This window comes from Bombyx mori, chromosome 5 (assembly GCF_030269925.1).
Source record: "Bombyx mori chromosome 5, ASM3026992v2".
In the NCBI taxonomy this organism is placed as follows: domain Eukaryota; kingdom Metazoa; phylum Arthropoda; class Insecta; order Lepidoptera; family Bombycidae; genus Bombyx; species Bombyx mori.
Window position 1 is genome coordinate 15,275,463 of NC_085111.1, and position 19,700 is coordinate 15,295,162.

Consider the following 19,700-nt stretch of genomic DNA (forward strand, 5'->3'; position numbering starts at 1 on the left):
AAAATTGTACGGTAACATAGACGGATACGTATTCCGTTCATCCAGCATTCGATCACAAAACGGAATGTCATAATTTACCGGATCGTTTTTTTTTTACTGTATACTGAATACTGTACTACATGTGAAGTCGCTCATACAACTCCATGCTCCATCGATGAAAAAAAACGTATCCGACAAAACGGAGACCATGTGTGAACGGGCTGTAAGGTAGACAGCATCGAACATGCAGCTTCAAACTCCGGTACTGTGATAGTACCGGGTAGGGAGTTAGCTGATAAAAAAAAAAACCACGAATGTGTAAGAAAGTTTATTTAAGAAAATGAGGTAGACAAATTTTGTAACAGGTACATTCTGTATGAGACTCATAAATACAAATACAGTTAGCGGCAACATTAACCACGCATCACAGGTGCTCCTATTTTTTTACTATTACATATATTATATCTTTGTAAATTGTGTATTGTATAGTAGGTATTTTTTTTATTAATTTAATGCATACTCTTTTAATTTTTGGGTTTTAAAATTAGCGTTATATATTAATGCCGATAGTCAGAGTGGGGCCATAGATGGGGTCGCTCGAACTCTTTGGAGCCACCATGACTTCAGAGAAACCGATTCCTACACACGAGGGAGTGGTCAAGGCCAACTTGGGTGGACTTTAGTTGGGCATAACCGATTTATCATTGCCGTTATAAGAAATAGCTTTATTACTCCTTGCCGACAATCGTAACCAGCCTTATGAAGTAAGAATGGGAAGTTTTTTTTTATTGCCCTTGTAAGCAGACGAGCATACGTTCCATCTGATGGTGAGTGGTTACCGTCGCCCATGGATTTTAGTAATGCCAAGCCGCGGCCTACCGTGAAATAATGATAACAAAGTAATCTATACGTCTTCGGACCAGTTCCCAGATCGTTTCCAAACTGCCGCCATATTATATAAAAGCAAAACTTCAATTAGCACATGAACAAGGAATTGAATAATGCTCTGCTCTCAGGTGAAGAATCTCATTAAGGCCAGATGGACGCCAGCGAGTATGAACGCATTAACGAGAGGTTTGCGTCACGTGGCAATCAAAGGATTATGTTGTTTCCGGATCAAAGTACGAAGTTTAAACATAATAATATTTTTAGATTAAGCTTAAAACTTATGCAATAAATATACAAAATTAATTATTTGTAACAAACATTTTAAATAAAAAAATTATTAGTTTAGAGCGTGAAAATAACTAAAAGTTAAATTTCTCTAAAATAAAGTTCCTTGGGAAAATCAGATTTGCGACAAAAAGCTAAGAGATGTTTGAGGAACATGTTAGCGAAAAATAAAAAATAAAATTATACAAAATCTAATGTTTCATTATACACAGAGACGCGGGATAAACCTTTTCCATCCATGTACATACTTATTATATATACTGTCAATTGGCTATTGACCTCCATTTAATGACAATAGAGCAAATATTTTTTAACATAAGATTTGTTTCTATTTGTTGTTACTTTTTTTCCTAAATTATTTGCAGAATTAGGAACCATTTAAGACAACGAAAGACACGGTCAGTCATTCGAGACGAACGCAACTCTTCTTAAGCCATCTTTAAAATATTATTTGTTCTTTTTTACAACTATTTTCGTGGCTATGATTACATGAAACTATCTATTTAATGGAATTTATGTATCAATTAAATAATGAGTAACGCGCGCTCTTACAAACAAACAAAATTGTATTTTTTTATTTTTTCGAATTTTTTAAATTGTTGTTTGAGTAAAATTATTAAAATTACTTAATATAGCATTGCTCAATTCTGAGCAACTTTTAAGATAAAAATCACATTAATTGAATATATTGTAGTAGATTCAAAAATTTGTACTGTACAGATAAAAAAGCGTTTAAATAAAAAGTTGTCCAAATACTCTACTTTTTAGGTACATATTTGTGTACCTTCCCTCCGTACCTGGCAATGAAGGCTTTGATGTCGAACTTACGCTTACACCCGTCGTAATTCATGTATCTAATTTTACCGAAGACGGCGCGCTCTGCCCAGCCTTGGTCGTGGATGCCGCATATCGACCACATGCAGCCTGAGAACAAATACAAACAACTCAAACTAAATTATAGATTATCCACATTTCGCTATCTTAACATTATCGAAGCTGCTATACGACAATCTGAAGTCTGATTATGGGCAGTAGCATTTATGTTATTCTTCATGTCTATGGGTCGGAGTAGTCTTGGACATAAGATGTGCCATTACTGTTGAATTTAACTCTTTGACTACCGTGAAGGTCACCGGTGACCCTCACGGCACCATTACCACCACCCTACGTGACGCACTTTAGTAATTATGTCGGTTTTTGTTGTTAAGCGCCTGGATTGCCTAACATTACCTTCATCACCATCATCATCATCAGCCTCTCCAATTGTTCTCCACTGAGCACGATCCTCGGCTTCTCTCATCCAGCTCCTGCCAGCCACCCTGCACAGATCATCACTCCACCGAGTCTGAGGGCGTTCTGCCTTGCGTTTTCCAATTCGCGGTCTCCACTCAAGAACGCGTTTACCCCAACGGTTATGGGGCCAGCGCATTGCCACTTCAGCTTACTAATTCGCTGTGTTATGTCTATAACTTTGGTTCTCTGTCGGATCACCTCATTCTGGATTCGATCTTTCAGAGAAACTCCAAGCATAGCCCACTCCATAGCTCACTGAGCGACTTTAGCTTGCGCACCAGCCCTTATTTTAGTTTTTAATGTATGTTTTAGTCTGTTAGGTTTCTTCGAAATATATTCATTGTCAGTATCTTCTCATACGTCTTTCTTAGAGTCTACTAAACATTCAGGCGCTTTAGTAACGAAAATCGACATAATTACTTTAGTGCGGCGCGTAGGGCACCGGTGACATATACGGCAGTAAACGTGTTAAGTACGTAAATGTTTTTAATTATTTACAAAATTATAAAAGTTATGTAGCAAAAACTTGATTTGCGTAAGACAATTTTATATAAAGGAACCCCTTTAAAAAAATAAAAAGCAGGAACAATATAATTGGATAAAAATATTCACAGTCCTCAGGAACTTAAGATAATATAGTAATGTTGCCTCAAATCAACTTTACTAGAGTATTAATGCTGAAAAGGCGATTGACTTGAATTAACATACCTACAAATCCACTTGGATCTCTCCCATCGATACTATAGTGGTCGTTCAAATATATTCCATATTTAAGAGCATCCTCCGGAGTAGGAGTCCATTCCAATATTTTCTTACACCAATACATTCTTAAAAAGCCATGCATTTTGCCCTCTTTAACAAGTTGTAGCTGAGCCGAATTCCACAAGTCATCATGAGTTTCACCTTTAGAAAGTTTTTCTAGAGTATAAATGTGAGTTCTCTTGTCTTTTCTGTAATTAACAAAGTAAAAGTATAAGGATTATTGTCAGCAGAAATTACTTTTATTCATACAATTTTATATCGTGGGTCTTACGCTTTTTTTTATGGCATAGATGGGTGGACGAATTCAGAGTTAAGTGGTTACCGGAGCCCTTAGACTTCTACAACGTAAATGCGCCGTCCACCTTGAGATATGAGTCCTAAGGTCTCAAGTATAGTTCCAACGGCTGCCCCACCCTTCAAACCGAAACGCATTACTGCTTCGCGGCAGAAATAGGCAGGGTCCTATTTTCCTTGCCTACCCGTGCGGATTCGCAAGAGGTCTTAGCAGCAGTAAAAAGTGGAAGGAAATTTACGTGAGCTCCAAATGCCGGACTGGAAAGGTGTTGCGAAGCGCCGGGACGAATGGCGCAGTTTATTGTCGGAAGACCACTATGACCCTGAGTCATAGCGTCAGTGCAGTAGCAGAAGTATACAATTCTATACAGTATTCAGTCCAGCTAGAGTTAACACTATAAGGCTCAAATAAAACGTGTGTTTTTTTTAAATTATTTAGGTGTTAGGGATTGGATGCGAGACCGAAAATAATGGGGTGCATTTGAAGAGACCTACACTCAACATTGGGCTATCACGGGTTGAAGAAGACGAAGTATAACAAACCTGTGATCATCCAAAGTTTTTTGGGCCCACGCACTAGCACCCTTTACACTGTCGTAATGTTCACAATAGAAACAAAAGTTGTCAGCTAGTTCTCGCCTTACTATAGCTTCTTCTAGAAATGCATTCACACTTTCAGTAAATTTCGATTTGTATTCTTGTACACATAGGGCTACCCTTTGTACTGATATTTGACCTGGAAAGAGAAAAATTATATTTTTATCACAGTCCTAGTGATATCTGGGCACTATAATCTAGCCTGTCGTGATAGTATTCTCCTCCTATAATTGTAAGGGTCGTGACCACCTCCATCCACGATCGCAGGCCACCGTAGTTGTGCTTTCTCATCTTGTCTTTAGCTAATTTGACACCATTGTAATCAATAACTGACAATTTTTTTTTTGAATCAATCAATTTTTCAATTTCATTTGACCTTTCTCTGGTGTGCCAAAAACATTGTACAGAGTTTTTTATCAACCATATACAGCAATTGTGGATGCATATATAGTCTTCGACTACTCAGCTGGTACATAGGGCCCTCATAAGTTGTCTCCACTTCACTTCTTACAGACAGACATATACCAAATATTAATTTTGTCCAAACAAACATATACACAATTAATTAAAAATTTGAATAAAATACTTTTTATTATGTTACATACCAAAGTGGAACCAAGGTGAGAGATTGCTCAGGGCATCCTGAGTTGGGTCATTCCTTTTACTGGCATATATGTTTAATCTCTTGTCAAGAAAACTTTTCATCATTTTCACAGCTTCATCATAACCAGGCTTAGCCCAATCAACAGGACCAACTGATTTATCTGCTTCTCTCGTCTCAATGGCTTCATGCCAGTCAATGGGCTGTCAATTCAGGAAAAAACTATAAACAGATTTAACATATTGCTCGCAATTTGTACTGTTAGATGTTTTTCATACTAACAAAATCTCACCTAGTAAGTTTGTTTCAATTACAGATAGTTTTAGACAAACACTATATTGGAATTGCAATAAAACATATTTAATTAACACAGTTCACTTTTTTAGCAAAATCATTTTAAGTTTTTAATAAATTAAGTAATTGATTATATTTTTAATAAAGAATTAACATATTGGATATACATTTTACCTCTGCTTCAAATTTGCTGGAATATGGATGTTTTATAACTGGGGGGAATTCTGTGAGAAACTCATCAAGTTTTGAATTAATTTTATTCCTGATTGTCCTTGCAGAATACTCCTGTTTGTCTGATGCCACCCAACATGGAACTACATTGTGAGTGTCTACCTGTTTCAAAAAAAGTATAATTGTGGTTACAAATAACTAACAATAATTTACTTTTCTGGATTTTTTTTATAGCATTATAATAACATTTATTTATTCTATTATAAAAAGCACTAAAATGTTCTTAATTTTGTTATTAAGTAGGTGTTCCATTTGAACTGTTTTCATAGCTTTAGATTGGTATGCAGCTAGATTATCACCATTTATCTGATAAAGGTGGCTTTTAGATATAAGCAGTCTTTTGCACCTCCTCCATTTCTCTTTCTTTCATACCTTTTTTATCTCATTTTCTGCATAAAGAAGTCTATGTCAATAAATAATAAAACAGCTCACCTCATCATATTCTTGGGTCCAACCAATAATAAATTAATCTATCAATCTTTTTAATAAGTAATACATTTTTGTTACATGCAATGTAGATATAAGTGGAGTAATTTATGTAGGTAAGTCTAATAAAAAGCATGCTTGAAGATTTGTCACCTGAATTAAAGGCACATCTTTCCTAAGTTTTCCCTTTACTCCATCCAACCAGCCCATAGGGACCCTAAGTGGATTGAAATCACACACAACCGCACCAATATTATGATCTACTACCCATTGAGGTAACACTTCCGCACCACTACCTTCTAATAAATGGAATTGTATGTTTAGTTTCTTACACTCTGCAGCTACTTTTTCTAGTCCTGGAAATTAATATAATTATTTACACTACACTACACTATATATATAACTTGTAATATTTAATTACAATAGATATACAAATATTCATAAGAATGTTTTGTTAATAAAATAATATAGATTTACCTTTTACAAGGAAATGAAATTGTCGCAAGGACGCATCCAGATACTTCGAAATTAAACAAAAACATACATGAAGCGGTACTTCGTTTTTCAAGGCCAGTTTTTGTGCAAAAAGGAAAGCCCAATTATCCTGAACACGGCTGTCTCTAGACATCCAGTATACAACACCATCGCAATCGTCAGGTATAATTTGTTCTTGAGATATTATTCGAATGCGTTTTTTGTTGAAATCAAAGTTCAAAATAGACTCAGCCGTTTCTTCGCGCTTTTTTTGTAGTTTTTTCAGAAACTCTTCAATGGTGCTTGTACTTTCATTGCTTTTACCTAATGCCATAGGAATGGAAGTTTTGCGTTTCTTTGAAGCCGATGCCATTATGAATACAGAATAGCGTTTTAAAACCGTATTAAATTGATTTACAAGTGGAATATGAAGCATATAATTTCAAACTTACAATACAATTTACAACAATCATAGATTAGTTATTATGTAGGTACATGTTGAAAGTAAATTGCTTCTTAAATATTAAGTGTAATCTATGGTGAATCTCATAGATAATACCCTTAAGGGAGACTTTTTGGCGGGAACGCGAGGAATGAAGTTGTGTGATTTGTTTTATTTTGTCTATTTGGTGTTTCTTCAGGCTTAAATGTGTAATAACGGTGGTTTATTTAACAGTTTAATATCTATGAAAGTGCACAAATGTGGGAGAATGAAATAAAGCCGCTGGACGTAACTTCTCGGGATCCTCCAAAAAGTCCATTGATAAAATCTCAGTAAATGACCAACATTTTACTAAGATTATATTACATCCCATATCATCTCATCTCATCTTGTTTCATTTCATCCCGGTTAATTAATGTCTCAAATTAATCATCTTCATTTCATTTCATACTATCATTTTTCATAAAAATAAAATATAAATTAAAATAAGACATGACTTAAAGGTCTTAGTTACCAGGTCATAAAATCCCTTAAAAAATAAAAAGTAATATATATAGATACAAGCTAAATGTAGCTGCACCTTCGTTCCGATATCGAGTCGAGGGAACGCGTTCCCAGCCCCGTCACGTCACAGCCGGAGTCCCGCAAGGCTCCGCCCTCTCCCCGTTACTATTTAGTTTGTATATCAATGATATACCCCGGTCTCCGGAGACCCATCTGGCGCTCTTCGCCGATGACACCGCCATCTACTACTCGTGTAGGAAGAAGGCGTTGCTTCATCGACGACTTCAGACCGCAGCTACCACCATGGGACAGTGGTTCCGGAAGTGGCGCATCGACATCAACCCCACGAAAAGCACAGCGGTGCTCTTCAAAAGGGGTCGCCCTCCGAACACAACGCTGAGCATCCCCCTCCCGACTAGGCGCGTCAACACCTCCGCCCCCGCCGTTCGCCCAATCACGATGTTCGACCAGCCCATACCGTGGGCCCCGAAGGTCAAATATTTAGGCGTCACCCTCGACAGTAGGATGACATTCCGCCCCCACATCAAGACGGTACGCGACCGTGCCGCCTTCATTCTAGGACGTCTCTATCCGATGATATGTAGGAGAAGTAAAATGTCCCTTAGAAATAAGGTGACACTCTACAAAACTTGCATACGCCCCGTTATGACCTATGCAAGCGTAGTGTTCGCTCACGCGGCCCGCACTCACTTAAAGACATTCCAAATCATTCAATCCCGTTTTTGCAGGATTGAATGGTCGGAGCCCCGTGGTTCGTCAGGAACGTCGACCTCCATGACGACCTGGACTTAGAGTCCACCAGTAAGTATATGCAGTCGGCGTCAATGCGCCACTTCGATAAAGCGGCACGACACGAGAACCCTCTCATCGTGGCCGCCGGTAACTACATTCCCGATCCTGCGGACAGAATGGAAAGCAGTCGACGTCGCCCAAAACACGTCATCTCGGATCCTCCCGATCCACTAACGGTGCTTCTAGGTACTTCAAGCACCGGTCACCGTTCTCGTCGAACCCGTCGCTTGCGACGAAGGGCTCGACGAGTAAATTAATTCCCAGACACAGCCCACTGAGTTTCTCGCCGGATCTTCTCAGTGGGTCGCGTTTCCGATCCGGTGGTAGATTCTGCGAAGCACGGCTCTTGCTAGGGTTCGTGTTAGCAACGTCATCAGGTTTGAGCCCCGTGAGCTCACCTACAAAAGTTAGGGTTACGCTGATATAGCCTCTCAAGGCTCTCAGCATAGGTAAAAAAAAAGCAGAATCTGAAAGTTGAAATGAAACATCAAACTTTTCTTCAAAGATTTAATAGCTTTTTAACAAGACATTTAAGTCAGGGTTTTATGAACAATGAAATGAAGCGAAATAAGATAGAATTGATTATTTTGAGAATATCAATTGTTTAATTTTCCCACATCTGTGCACTTTTACAGATATTGAAGGGTTTAATAACCACTGTTTGTGCACATTTAAAACTGAATAACCTTTTTTTTTTGGGCCTTGGGCCGATCCTCCTACGAGGTCCCCGCGCCTAGGGGGCGCGCGGGGTAAGTGAGACTCAACGATCTGCAGGTGTTGAGAGCAGATCGCGGGCCCAAGGATTTTAGGGCCCACCCACTAAACGACTCCCCTGCACTCTTACACCCGACGTCCGATCTCCGTCCGGGGTCAGAACCCGGTCAGAGTAGGGGGATTCCCGCGGTCAACACTACAACCAGACACGCGGCGCCACCCCGAGAACGCCCGACCGACGGGTCGTCGAGGCGATAGTCGACGACCAACGATGTCGGACTCCGCGGTACGGCGGCCCTACCAGGCCGCCCAGTCGATGCCGCTGGTGTTCCGGGATACCCCACTGAGCCAGAACCAGCCTGCCGGGTCGGAACGCGATACACCGCCGACCGGGTTGCTCTTCCACAGTATGTTCGGCGACGACAGCGACGACGAAAATGCGGACCGCATCGCAGTCCGCAGCCGCCGACGTGCGTCCCGTCTTCCTGGTGCAAGCGTGCACACACACACGCAATTCACACAGCTTCGCTCCTCTCATTTTCGTCGTATTATTTGATTTAAATATTGAATGTTGAGCATAGATATATTTGTTGAACACCGATGTACAGAAATTCCCAACAATGGTAGTGAATTTTTTTAAACAGGAGAGTCCATGTTATTATACAGACTAATCTATTGTTCTAAAAGACCACCATGCCTGTTTTATTAAAAAATTAAAATGGAACAGATTAATTAAGTTGATTAAACGACAAAAGATGAAATGAAAAGAAATAATGTTTTAATAAAATGGTAAGAATTTACAGTCCATAAAAAATTTTGAATCCGTTAAGCTACATCATGCGACTTTCTCACCTTGTATAGAATTTTACCGATCTTAAAGGGGTAGTAAGCTACCATTATATTAGGTACCTACCTCATAAATAGTGATAAAATATTATTTTGTTCTACAACAATATTACTATTTGCCTAAAACATACTTTTTTGCACATGATTTTGAATAGATTAAAGAAAATACCATAGAAATGTTTTATGTCATCCATTTACTTCTTCAAGATTGCAATACAAGGGTGATAATTAATGCATTCTTCGTTTACTTTGACACAATTTTCGCAACAGAACAAAACAAGCTTACAACATGAACATTCGATTCTTTCAACTTGAAATGGCATTGCACATTCAAAACAGACCTTGAAACATTGATCCTAAAACATTATTGTAAAATTACCTCAATCTGGAGAATAGCATGCCTAAGGCATTTTTGCCTACCAACTGCTAATAACCTCAAGGGGCTTGAAGTCGTCGTGGCCTAAGGGATAAGACGTTTGGTGCATTCGTGTTGAGCGATGCACCGGTGTTCGAATCCCAGGCGGGTAGTTTTCTAATGAAATACGTACTTAACAAATGTTCACGATTGACTTCCACGGTGAAGGAATAACATCGTGTAATAAAAATCAAAACCGCAAAATTATAATTTGCGTAATTACTGGTGGTAGGACCTCTTTTAAGTCCGCGTGGGTAGGTACCACCACTCTGCCTATTTCTGCCGTGAAGCAGTAATGTGTTTCGGTTTGAAGGGTGACGTAGCCATTGTAACTATACTTGAGATTTTAGAAGTTATATCTCAAGGTGGATGGCGCATTTACGTCGTAGATGTCTATGGGTTCCAGTAACTACTTAACACCAGGTGGGCTGTGAGCTCATCCACCCAATTAGCAATGAAAAAAAATAAAAAACAAAAAACAGACGTATGTTCTGGTTCTCTTCTCCCTCTCTGGTTCTAAAAAAATTTTTTTATTTTTTATTGCTTAGATGGATGGACACCTGGTGTTAAGTGGTTATTGGAGCCCATAGACATCTACAACGTAAATGCGCCACCCACCCGTAGCTCACGGGGCTTGGGAGACTGCTAACATCTGCCCTTACGCCTAAAATTTCCTTTTAAACTTAAAATAGCTATTGATGAACAGTAATAAATTGTTTTGCGTTTATTAGTGCTGTTGAGTGTTCATCAAAGGATTTTTTCATCATCTACGAAACTACGTCCATCTGCTTAAAGAAGATGTTCGTGTCACCCTTGATAGCTCTTCAAAGCCCCTGTGAAATAGAGAAGAAACCTAGCTAAAAAAAAAAACTAACTGCATCTTCCTTCAGCTCAAATGCAACATAAGACAACGTGGAATCTGACATAGCTTTACTAAGTTCTTGTTCACGTAGAATTCCTTTAACTTGTTTTTCTACGCTGTCTTTTAATTCTGCAGTAATTTTTGTTAATGATTTTCCAAATGGCGTAACATTATAAAATTCAACAATGCACAAAAGGTTTTTTAAAATATTCTTCCCATTTACAAATTTCTGACTACTTCTTAAAACGTTCCATATCTCCAAACATCTTCGTGTTGTTACCCATAATTTCATTTGTTTCCAATTTTTATGTTCCTTAATGATCATGCTCCAGTGTCGGTGTTTATATCTAAATGGGAAGATTAAATTGTTGTACAATAATCAGCAATTGTATTTTACTTTAAGCGGGCACTATGTTTGCCCATGCTTTAGCATGAGCATGAAAAAAAGAAAAGCATGAGCAGTTTTTGTTATAGAAAAAGGCTCACAAATATCTTTTTTTTTTGTCAGGAGGAAGTCGCCGGACTTCCGACCTCCACTGGAGATGGGGGCGGGGCAAGTCGGAGTCGAACTGAATTAAACCTCCTGTCGCTCAACAACCCACGTCTGAACCTCGCATGAGTCAGAATTCATGAAAAGGCAAAGGGGGGAAAGTGAAGTGTTTAGTACGGAGTATATCTCTCCCATTACTCTTCCCCTCGGGACGCCGGACCGGCAGTCATCGGCGCCGCGACCACCAGTCCTCTTGGTTGGCAGGCTATCCAAAGCCCGCCTAGATGGCGCTGGTTAGAGTGAGTTATCCTACGGAATACCCCACTGGATTAGAACCAGCGTGGGTCGAGGATAGCCGGCCTTCCATCACCCGGATGCTCATGCGTGAAACACGTGCAGAGTAGCTTGCACGTCGTCTTCTTAGGCCCCCTCGCCGGTCCCCAGACCGACATGTGAGGGGGACCCGAAACGCTTAGAGGGCCAGGGCTTGGACGAGATCCACCTCCCTGGCCCCCGTTCGCCGGCGGCGGGCTTGTGCGTCTCTCACGCGCCCCGCCGCCTCCGTCTGCGAGATGGTGCACTCGCAGAAGTCGAAATGTCTAGGCTACAGCGTAACTGCAAAACATTTTTGTTCCTCGAAATGAAAAATAATTAACCAAACACCGTCTTTGTTTGGCTCACGAATGTTATATATACCTTTGGACTATGTCTGACAATTCCTTAACCAGTTTTATCTGTATCCACGTGATATGTAAATATCTGGCGTATTCCTTAACCAACTGTAGTGCTTGTTTGTAATCTTCAACTTCGTCAGAGGTTAATTTTCCTAAAGATTTACTAGCTAGCTTGTCCTCTTTCTTGGGTTTATCAGCTTTCTTCGGTTTTGTATCTATTTAAAAATAATAATTTATGAGACATTCATAGAGGTCAGCGTTATATAGTTTATTATGGTTCTAAAGTACAGTTAGTACACACCGTGCTGTTTCGGCTGCGATTCAAAATTTTCCATAATTTTATTTGCAAAAACAAATAAATTCTGATATTTTTCAGAGCCATTGTAACATTCCAGCAAAGGATTCGCGCCGCGTTGCATTAAATTCGTTAACTGAAAGAAGTGCTTATATGAAATAGATTCAACAGATGCATGATTATTTTTAATTTTATAAGAAAGAGTTGACGCCCGAATATTTTTATAAAGAAAGTTAAAACTTACCTTTTCAGTTTTGTTAATGGCCTAATAACGTAAAAATAAGGTATTCGTAATTTGCAATGTTACAACGGTCACCACGATTTTAAGATGATCGGTAATAATTACAACACTTACGATCTGTAATCTATCCGTCAATGATAAAGTATTACAAAAATTTGCGACAAACAACTTCACTAGAACATTTTGATTGCTATTATTAATAACAGTATTAAGATTGGTCTTCGGTGATTTTACAAATATATCAAAAATATCCAAACTCTTTGAAAGGGCAATGTCCATAGGTGACCTCCCTTTGAACTGAATGGTTGGATCACAGTCATGCTCTAGAAGGAGCGCTATAATATGACCACGTATCTGTAAAATAACTTCATTGAACATCGAGTTTACTAAAATGATTTTCGTGTTTTTTTTTGGCTTAGCTATTTTGTCTAACCTCTTCCTCAGTATCACTTTCTGTTGTCTTTGAAAGAACAACGTGTAACAATGTCGGTCCATTATTATCGTATTCTGGATACTCCATACTTTGCAGTAAATGGTTTGCCTTTCCGCCGGCTTTTAGAATGGTACGAATCGTTTCTAAATTCACAAATGTAAATGGAAGTGAAATTGCCAAGTCTAAAGCGGTGTAATTTCTAAACTGAAAATTTTATTGAGCGTGCGTATTAACTTTGTATTTTATAACAAATCAGAATCTCTACATAAATATGTGTTATTTACATTGGAATAGTTCATATTTATATCAGCTCCTCGGCTTACAAGCTCAGAAATTATTTCCGGACAACTAGCGAGTATCGCCATTACCAGGGATGGCTGTGGACAGTTCACTAAGCAAGGATCCGCACCATTATCACATAACTGGAGTATCGTAAGCTTAATTCTATCTAAACTGAAAACAACCGAAGACGTTATTTAAAGTTAAAAAAAGGTTCAAGGAACTTAAATATAATTCTCTGCTCGAAAAAATAACATTTAATCCATAATTACGTCTCCTTTTTAGCTTTATCCGCGCTAGTGATAGATGAAGAATCTTCAACAATTTGTGGAAACAATTCTTTACTTAATTTCGTTTTGACTTTATATTCCTTAGATAATGCTTTCTTTGGATTTTTCTCGGTCGCTTTTTTATGATCTTCATCGTTTTCAATTACTTCTTTGACCATATCGTGCACTTCGAAAAGATAGAACAGAATATTGTTGGCTGTTGTTTGTTGGAATAAATCATCGATCTTCATTATAAATTCACTGTTTATACTGGTATAAAGTCTTTCGCTATCAGAAAATGACTCAAAAGAGTTAGTGTCGGAGTTTATTTCTTTTTCAAACAATAATTCTTGTTTCCTTTTCGGTGCGTCCTTTAGTGAAATTGAAGACTTTAGCTTTTTCGTGTTTGGTGCTTTGACTTTACTTGGAGATCTTGTAAAAGGTCGACCAGGGCTGAGAGCAGGTGTCTCTCTCACAATATTCCATTCAGACACATTTTCTATTTTATCTGTACCTAAATTTAGTGCGATCTCAATTTCAACGTTAATTCTATTGCGAGATTTAAAAAAAGTACAATGATGAAAACTAACATGACTGTTGAGTAGAAGTTGGTGGTAATAAAGACTGAACTATTGTCGATATGGGTATATCATTTTGGACACATAGCAGTTTCATCAAAGCTAAACCAAGCGGCGTACAACATGAGTCATTATAACAATTAATGTCAGCGCCAACCTCCACCAAAAATAGAATTATCTCAACTTGTTCACCCGCCTAAAAATATTTAATTTTTATAAAAGGCAATCATTTAAGCACTTTATGCAATAAGTGGGTAAGGAAATCTTCATACAACTCTTAATAATATATGTTACAATCATTCAACACCTAAAACGTACGTAACCCAAACTTGTGAACTTTGGCAAAAAAGCGAGTGCATTATAGCTATTTTAAAAAATTACACAAATATTGAAGTTCCAAATTCATTATTCTCAAGTAAGGAACTTCTCCCGTGAAGGATACCAAAAATACGAGAAAGTATTCCAAGCGTTGTGTAACATGGCAACACTTTAATAACTCGTTTATGATTATCGTAGGTATTTGTTTTTATTTTTTATTAATGACATTTTCACGCTTACAGTTGCGTACATAATGGTTGAATTCCCTTGGCAGTCTGCTACATCTGGATGCACGTTGCTCTCCATTATAAGTTGCGCTACTTTGGAAAGGTATCCGAGATAAGAGGCCATCAGAAGCGTCCTTAAATTACCGAAGTTATTTAAACTTTACTTATACTTCCAACGTGGGACACTTTTACTACTTTTTAAAACTAAATCCCTGACAGTCAGGTCGTAAATCAAATTTAAAATTTTAAGATTACTCTGGTAACTTTGTACGAATATTTTATTATTTTGATAGTCTTGAGAGGTTATATCAGCGTTAACCTTATTACGTATTTTTTCCTACCTATGCTGATAGCCTTGAGAGGCTATTTCTAGCAAGAGCAGTGCTTCGCGGAATCTACTACCGGATCGAAAACGAGACCCACCGAGAAGATCCGGCGAGAAACTCAGTGGGCTGTGTCTATGGGGTTATTACGCAACCAGAGGCCGCAGTAATCATTTATTACTATTATTATCCCATGAACATAAAGGAATCATTTGAAACATTGAAAATATTTAAATTGTAGCACGCGGTAAACGAGTCCATTTGGTAAATCAGTGTCCATGGCACGGCATAAGATTACAACGCAGTTGACAATTTTCAGTCAGCTTGTGAAACTTATGACGCTAATAATACTCTACCTGCAATTTAATTCGTGTATTCCGGGAGATTTAAACAAAAATCTTTGTCCACTTAGTATGCCCGCTATATTTATGTTATAAGTCGATCTTTGATTTTCATGTCTATAACAATGCTTCATAATGTGCAAAATTGTTTTACTATTATTCCAAGCGTAATGGATTTCTAGATTTGGTTCTGCGTCTGTTATCTGTATATACAATTTAATAAAGATTATGTAAAATGCAAATTTTGTCAAATAAATTACATTAATTAAAAAATGTATTGTAAAATAGAATTATTAGACTGTTGGTATCGGAGCGCAATTTGTCAGTCATCATTAGAGTAGAAATTTGCCTGATAATAATCATGACACCCGGCACAAGTTTATGGAAAGGTTTTTTGTTTTTCCTTGAGTTATCACACCGATACACCATTCCCCTTGAAAGATATATTATCATATCTACGTTGTACACCCGCGACTCTCTAATGGTATTATGATTGTGTTCGGAAGGTTCGTTGTATGTAATTCTAAGCTTCAATCGTTAGGCCCCCACTATCGTATTTATGGGCAATTAGCTCAGATCATCGTCTCCAGTTTAGTATTAAAAAACTCGAGCGAAGTCAATCAGTATTACCTCATCATTCCATTCGTGTAATTCTTCTAAAGAGTAACAGCCTTCAGTATAGTAATTACGTTCAAACAGTTGAATATTACAAGCAGCGCTTTTCACGTTGGTGCAATTTTTAGGATATAATTTATGCCATATTTTTGAGGCCAGTAACGGGTCACACCCGGAATCCTTCAATAAGTCTACAGCACTATTTATTTCATCAACCTTCACAAAACGATTAGTCTTCATTATTTAAAAAAATACTTCTTAAAAAAAGTAAAGGATTATGCAAAAATACTTCTTTAAAAAAAAGTTAAGGATTATGCTGACAATAAAAACACTAATAAGGCCAAAACAATATTTATAACGGACAAAGAATCCGACAAAACGGAAAATTAACAGATATTATGACTTAAGTATAATAATATCCATCAATAAGTAATCATGCGTTATACTCATATTTTAATGTACGAGTTATTAAGACATCTTTTCAAAGAGTCAGTACCGTGTGAAAATTTAAGGAGGAGGAAATATTTCATAATACCAATACATTGTGAATTGTAGAAAATTTTAAAAACTGGACTTAACTGTACTTGGTTTTGGTAGGAGCATAGTGCGATACGATTCAACGAAATCTTTTCCATTAGCAGCCGAGGTCAGGTCCAGGGTTATGCTTGGTGCTTGTGGTCGCCAGGCCAAACGAATCAACTGACTCCCCCGCCACAATCCCACGTTTTCTTGTAAATTAATATGGGATTCAATACCTGGCCCCCAACGCATATTGTTATAATATAATCCCTGTAAAATCGAATACTTAGAACGAAACATAAATTTGCATAAAAGTTGTACGATTTACCACTATACATATTACAATAATTCATGAATTGGCGCGCAATTTAAATCATGAAGAACATTTTTGGCATCGGAACGACCGTAGAGTGTAAAATTCAACATTAGTACACTGCAGACGCGTACAATAAACAAAAAATAGCAATCCGACCAATTCCGACATCGCGTTCAGTTCCGATAGTAACGAATTTTTTTTTTCCTCCTTAAGCTAATAGCCTTGAGAGGCTATTTCAGCGTAACCTTAGCTAGTAGGTGAGCTCACGGGGCTCAAACCGGAGTGATGCTAACACTGACTCTAGTAAGAGCAGTGCTTCGCAGAATCTACCACCGAATCGGAAACGCGACCCACTGAGAAGATCCGGCGAGAAACTCAGTGGGCTGTGTCTATGGGTTAATTCGCTCGTCGAGCCCTTCGTCGCAAGCGACGCGGCGACGGGTTCGATAAGGACGGTAACCGGTGTTTGTGGTACCTACTTGTAAAAGTACCGTTAATGAATCGGGAGGATCCGTAATGACAGTTGTGACAAACGAACTCAAAGGCTTTATTTAAACCAGTAGCTAGAGATGTTTTTTATTTTGTTATTTTATTTGTTTCGTTAATTTGAAAGTCGAAAAGACAATATTAGGGCATGGAATCTAAATTGAACGATAATTCACATGCATTAAACATTGAAGATTTAAAACTTAATTTCGAAAAAAGCGTATGATAGAACGTAATCGAAACCGTCGTAATATAAATAATAAAACCACTAACACTAAAAACTCTTCCGTCTGCATATGACATAGTGCCGTAACCATGCATTGTATTGGCGTAAAAATATCCTTCGTAGCTAGCAAATATATCATTCGGACCTTGATGCTGCCATTTATATTCGCCCATTCCGTGCATAGTATTTTGTACAAACCGGCCTATATAGCATTCAAGAGACTAGAAAGTAATTTTAGATTAGCTTTTTTTAATAATATCTTACTAGGAAGACAAAGACGAAAGAAGAAGAAAGAAGTAATGAGGTAAATTTTATAATTTCCCATAGAGTGTAGAATAACATAGATTCATCTAAGTTCTGTGATCACGGACAAGGGGAGTTGTGAGCCTGAAATACACCGGCGTATTGGAATGGCTAAAACAGCTATGACGCAGTTGAGCAAAGTTTGGAAAGATCGTAATGTTTCCAATAGGACCAAAATTCATCTTGTGCACTCACTGGTCTTTCCAATCGTTCTCTATGGAGAAAGAAGCTGACCGAAAGAGAGTTGATGCTTTTGAAATGTGGTGTTGGCGCCGCCTATTAAGGATTCCATGGACAGCCCACCGCACGAACATCTCGGTCCTACAACAGCTTAAAATGGAGAACGCTCAACGCCTGTCTAACATCTGTCTGCAACGCATAATGCGCTACTTTGGCCACGTTGCCCGCAGAGGTGTAGACAACTTGGAACGTCTGATGGCCACTGGAAAAGTAGAAGGAAAACGTTCTAGAGGCCGGAGCCTCAAACGTTGGTCCGACCAGATCTCCGAGCAAACCAGCGGACCACTTAGCGCTGCACTATACCAGGCAACTGACCGGAACTGATGGAGGCTGGCAGTCGACAAGCTGAAACGGAGTCACGATCCTAAGCAATGAGGGAGCGATTGAGAAGAAGAAGAAGATGGGCAGTGGAATAAATGATAACAAGAACGCCGCAACGCACAAAGAGACATTGGACTAGATTCTCAATTATATCGATCCACCAGCTGTCGTACCCTACGATCTCTCTGACGCAGCTACTCAAAAAGTAGATAATCAAATCCTTGGCACTAAGATAACATTTTGATTGGAAATCAATCTGAATATAATGTTCAAGCTTAAAAGCCTTTGTTTGAAGATACCTTGAAGAAGTATCAAGTGTATACGATGCCTATAGGTACTTTGATAAATCAATGCTACAAGACTGCGACTGGGAATTTTATATAGTACTAACCGTACTCGCCCGCTTGGCTGCGCATTTAAAATTAACATTATTATTTATTGTCATTATTATTAGGGAGTCAAACACTCATATAAATTATTAGCCTATCCACTAAGTACATGTGTTTTCTACATATGGATACCAAGTTTCAAGTCAATCGGATGCATTGTTCAGTAGTTATAACGAAACATCCGTAAAAACCACTGTAGATTTATATACTAGTAATAGACATTAGCTAAATCAGATAGTTGTAAAGTTATTGATCTACTTTTTCAAATGTTTTTAAATTAAACTTATCTGCAAAGAGAATAAAGTAAGATAAAGTAAGTAATTGTATTAAGTGTAGCTACTTTCGTTTCTTTAAAACGTTTTACTGATTTAATGATATTATATTATTATGTTATAATGATGAGTATTGTTAAATATATTTAATACTGTACTATTGCACCACTCCAATGATTCTCTCCAAATCCGCTCCTTTGGTGCTTGTCTTTATCTCCAATATAATATTGAACATATGGCCAGCACTTATCTTTAGTCGTAAATACATCGATAAGTGCAGTCAATTTATTGAATGACCCCATAATTAATAAAAATTAAAATAATAGTAAATTTCCGATTGAAGGATTTAAAGGATAACTGGTGAAACGAAATTGAATTTTGACATTGACATTGCTTTTCACAAACTATCGTATTTATACAATTGCAAAGACAATATATTACCGGCTATGACGAGGATTTAATCTAGGTTTCTACATAAATAACCGCGTTTTTTTCACTAAATGAAGCTAGTTTTTGTAACAACACGACGATATATATGCATTGTTCTATAATTAAATGCTCTATAAGCATTTCATCATCAGCCTATAGCAGTAATCCACTGCTGGACATATGCCTCTCAAATTGCTCGCCACTGAGCACGAACCTCGGCTTCTCTCATCCAGCTCCTGCACACTTCATCACTCCACCGAGCCTGATCATCTAAAGCTATTATTATAACAAACAAATAACAATGAAACAATGTGCTTAATATGTTTTTTTTTTATTAAAAATATATAAAAAAATAATGCAGCGTGTGTTGGACATTTTGTTCAGCAAAAAAGGCAT

The 19,700-nt window shown here is 37.9% G+C and overlaps 2 protein-coding genes across 7 annotated transcripts; both read right to left on the minus strand.

Annotated features, from left to right (window-relative positions):
• Nucleotides 1-294: 294 nt before the first annotated feature.
• LOC101736628 (deoxyribodipyrimidine photo-lyase) lies at nt 295-6,644 on the minus strand. The gene is made up of 7 exons (XM_004929970.5): nt 6,128-6,644; nt 5,804-6,006; nt 5,168-5,326; nt 4,704-4,902; nt 4,045-4,237; nt 3,154-3,395; nt 295-2,076 (listed from the first exon to the last, which is right to left on the minus strand). Exons 1-7 carry the CDS (start codon nt 6,558-6,560, stop codon nt 1,910-1,912), a joined length of 1,596 nt encoding a protein of 531 aa, XP_004930027.2. The 5' UTR covers nt 6,561-6,644; the 3' UTR covers nt 295-1,909.
• A 2,974-nt stretch (nt 6,645-9,618) lies between these two features.
• Nucleotides 9,619-19,272, minus strand: LOC101736489 (ankyrin repeat and MYND domain-containing protein 1). Of its 6 annotated transcripts, none has more exons than XM_021350628.3 (15): nt 19,034-19,271; nt 17,398-17,571; nt 16,383-16,592; nt 15,819-16,019; nt 15,204-15,391; nt 14,538-14,658; nt 13,992-14,175; nt 13,405-13,909; nt 13,138-13,306; nt 12,854-13,057; nt 12,535-12,774; nt 12,186-12,315; nt 11,907-12,099; nt 10,734-11,067; nt 9,619-9,799 (listed from the first exon to the last, which is right to left on the minus strand). In XM_021350628.3, exons 1-15 carry the CDS (start codon nt 19,175-19,177, stop codon nt 9,638-9,640), a joined length of 3,159 nt encoding a protein of 1,052 aa, XP_021206303.1. In that variant the 5' UTR covers nt 19,178-19,271; the 3' UTR covers nt 9,619-9,637. The 6 variants fall into 6 exon arrangements, with proteins under 6 accessions (XP_021206303.1, XP_012549319.1, XP_021206305.1 ...); XM_012693865.3 differs by having other exon boundaries at nt 13,405-13,915; XM_021350630.3 differs by having other exon boundaries at nt 13,405-13,915; nt 17,398-17,552; nt 19,034-19,173.
• Between the last annotated feature and the right edge of the window lie 428 nt (nt 19,273-19,700).

Excerpts from the sequence above, each read along its gene's own strand:
- LOC101736628 (XM_004929970.5), bottom strand. The coding sequence starts at position 6,560 with ATGCTTCATATTCCACTTGTAAATCAATTTAATACGGTTTTAAAACGC. Across the intron at positions 4,903-5,167 it reads CCAGCAAATTTGAAGCAGAG|CCCATTGACTGGCATGAAGC; the intron begins GTAAAATGTATA and ends CTGAATTGACAG. Across the intron at positions 3,396-4,044 it reads AAAACTTTGGATGATCACAG|AAAAGACAAGAGAACTCACA; the intron begins GTTTGTTATACT and ends TGTTAATTACAG.
- LOC101736489 (XM_012693865.3), bottom strand. The coding sequence starts at position 19,177 with ATGGGGTCATTCAATAAATTGACTGCACTTATCGATGTATTTACGACT. Across the intron at positions 13,058-13,137 it reads TAAATATGAACTATTCCAAT|TTTAGAAATTACACCGCTTT; the intron begins GTAAATAACACA and ends TAAAATTTTCAG. Across the intron at positions 9,800-10,733 it reads TTGAGCTGAAGGAAGATGCA|GATCAATGTTTCAAGGTCTG; the intron begins GTTAGTTTTTTT and ends ATAATGTTTTAG.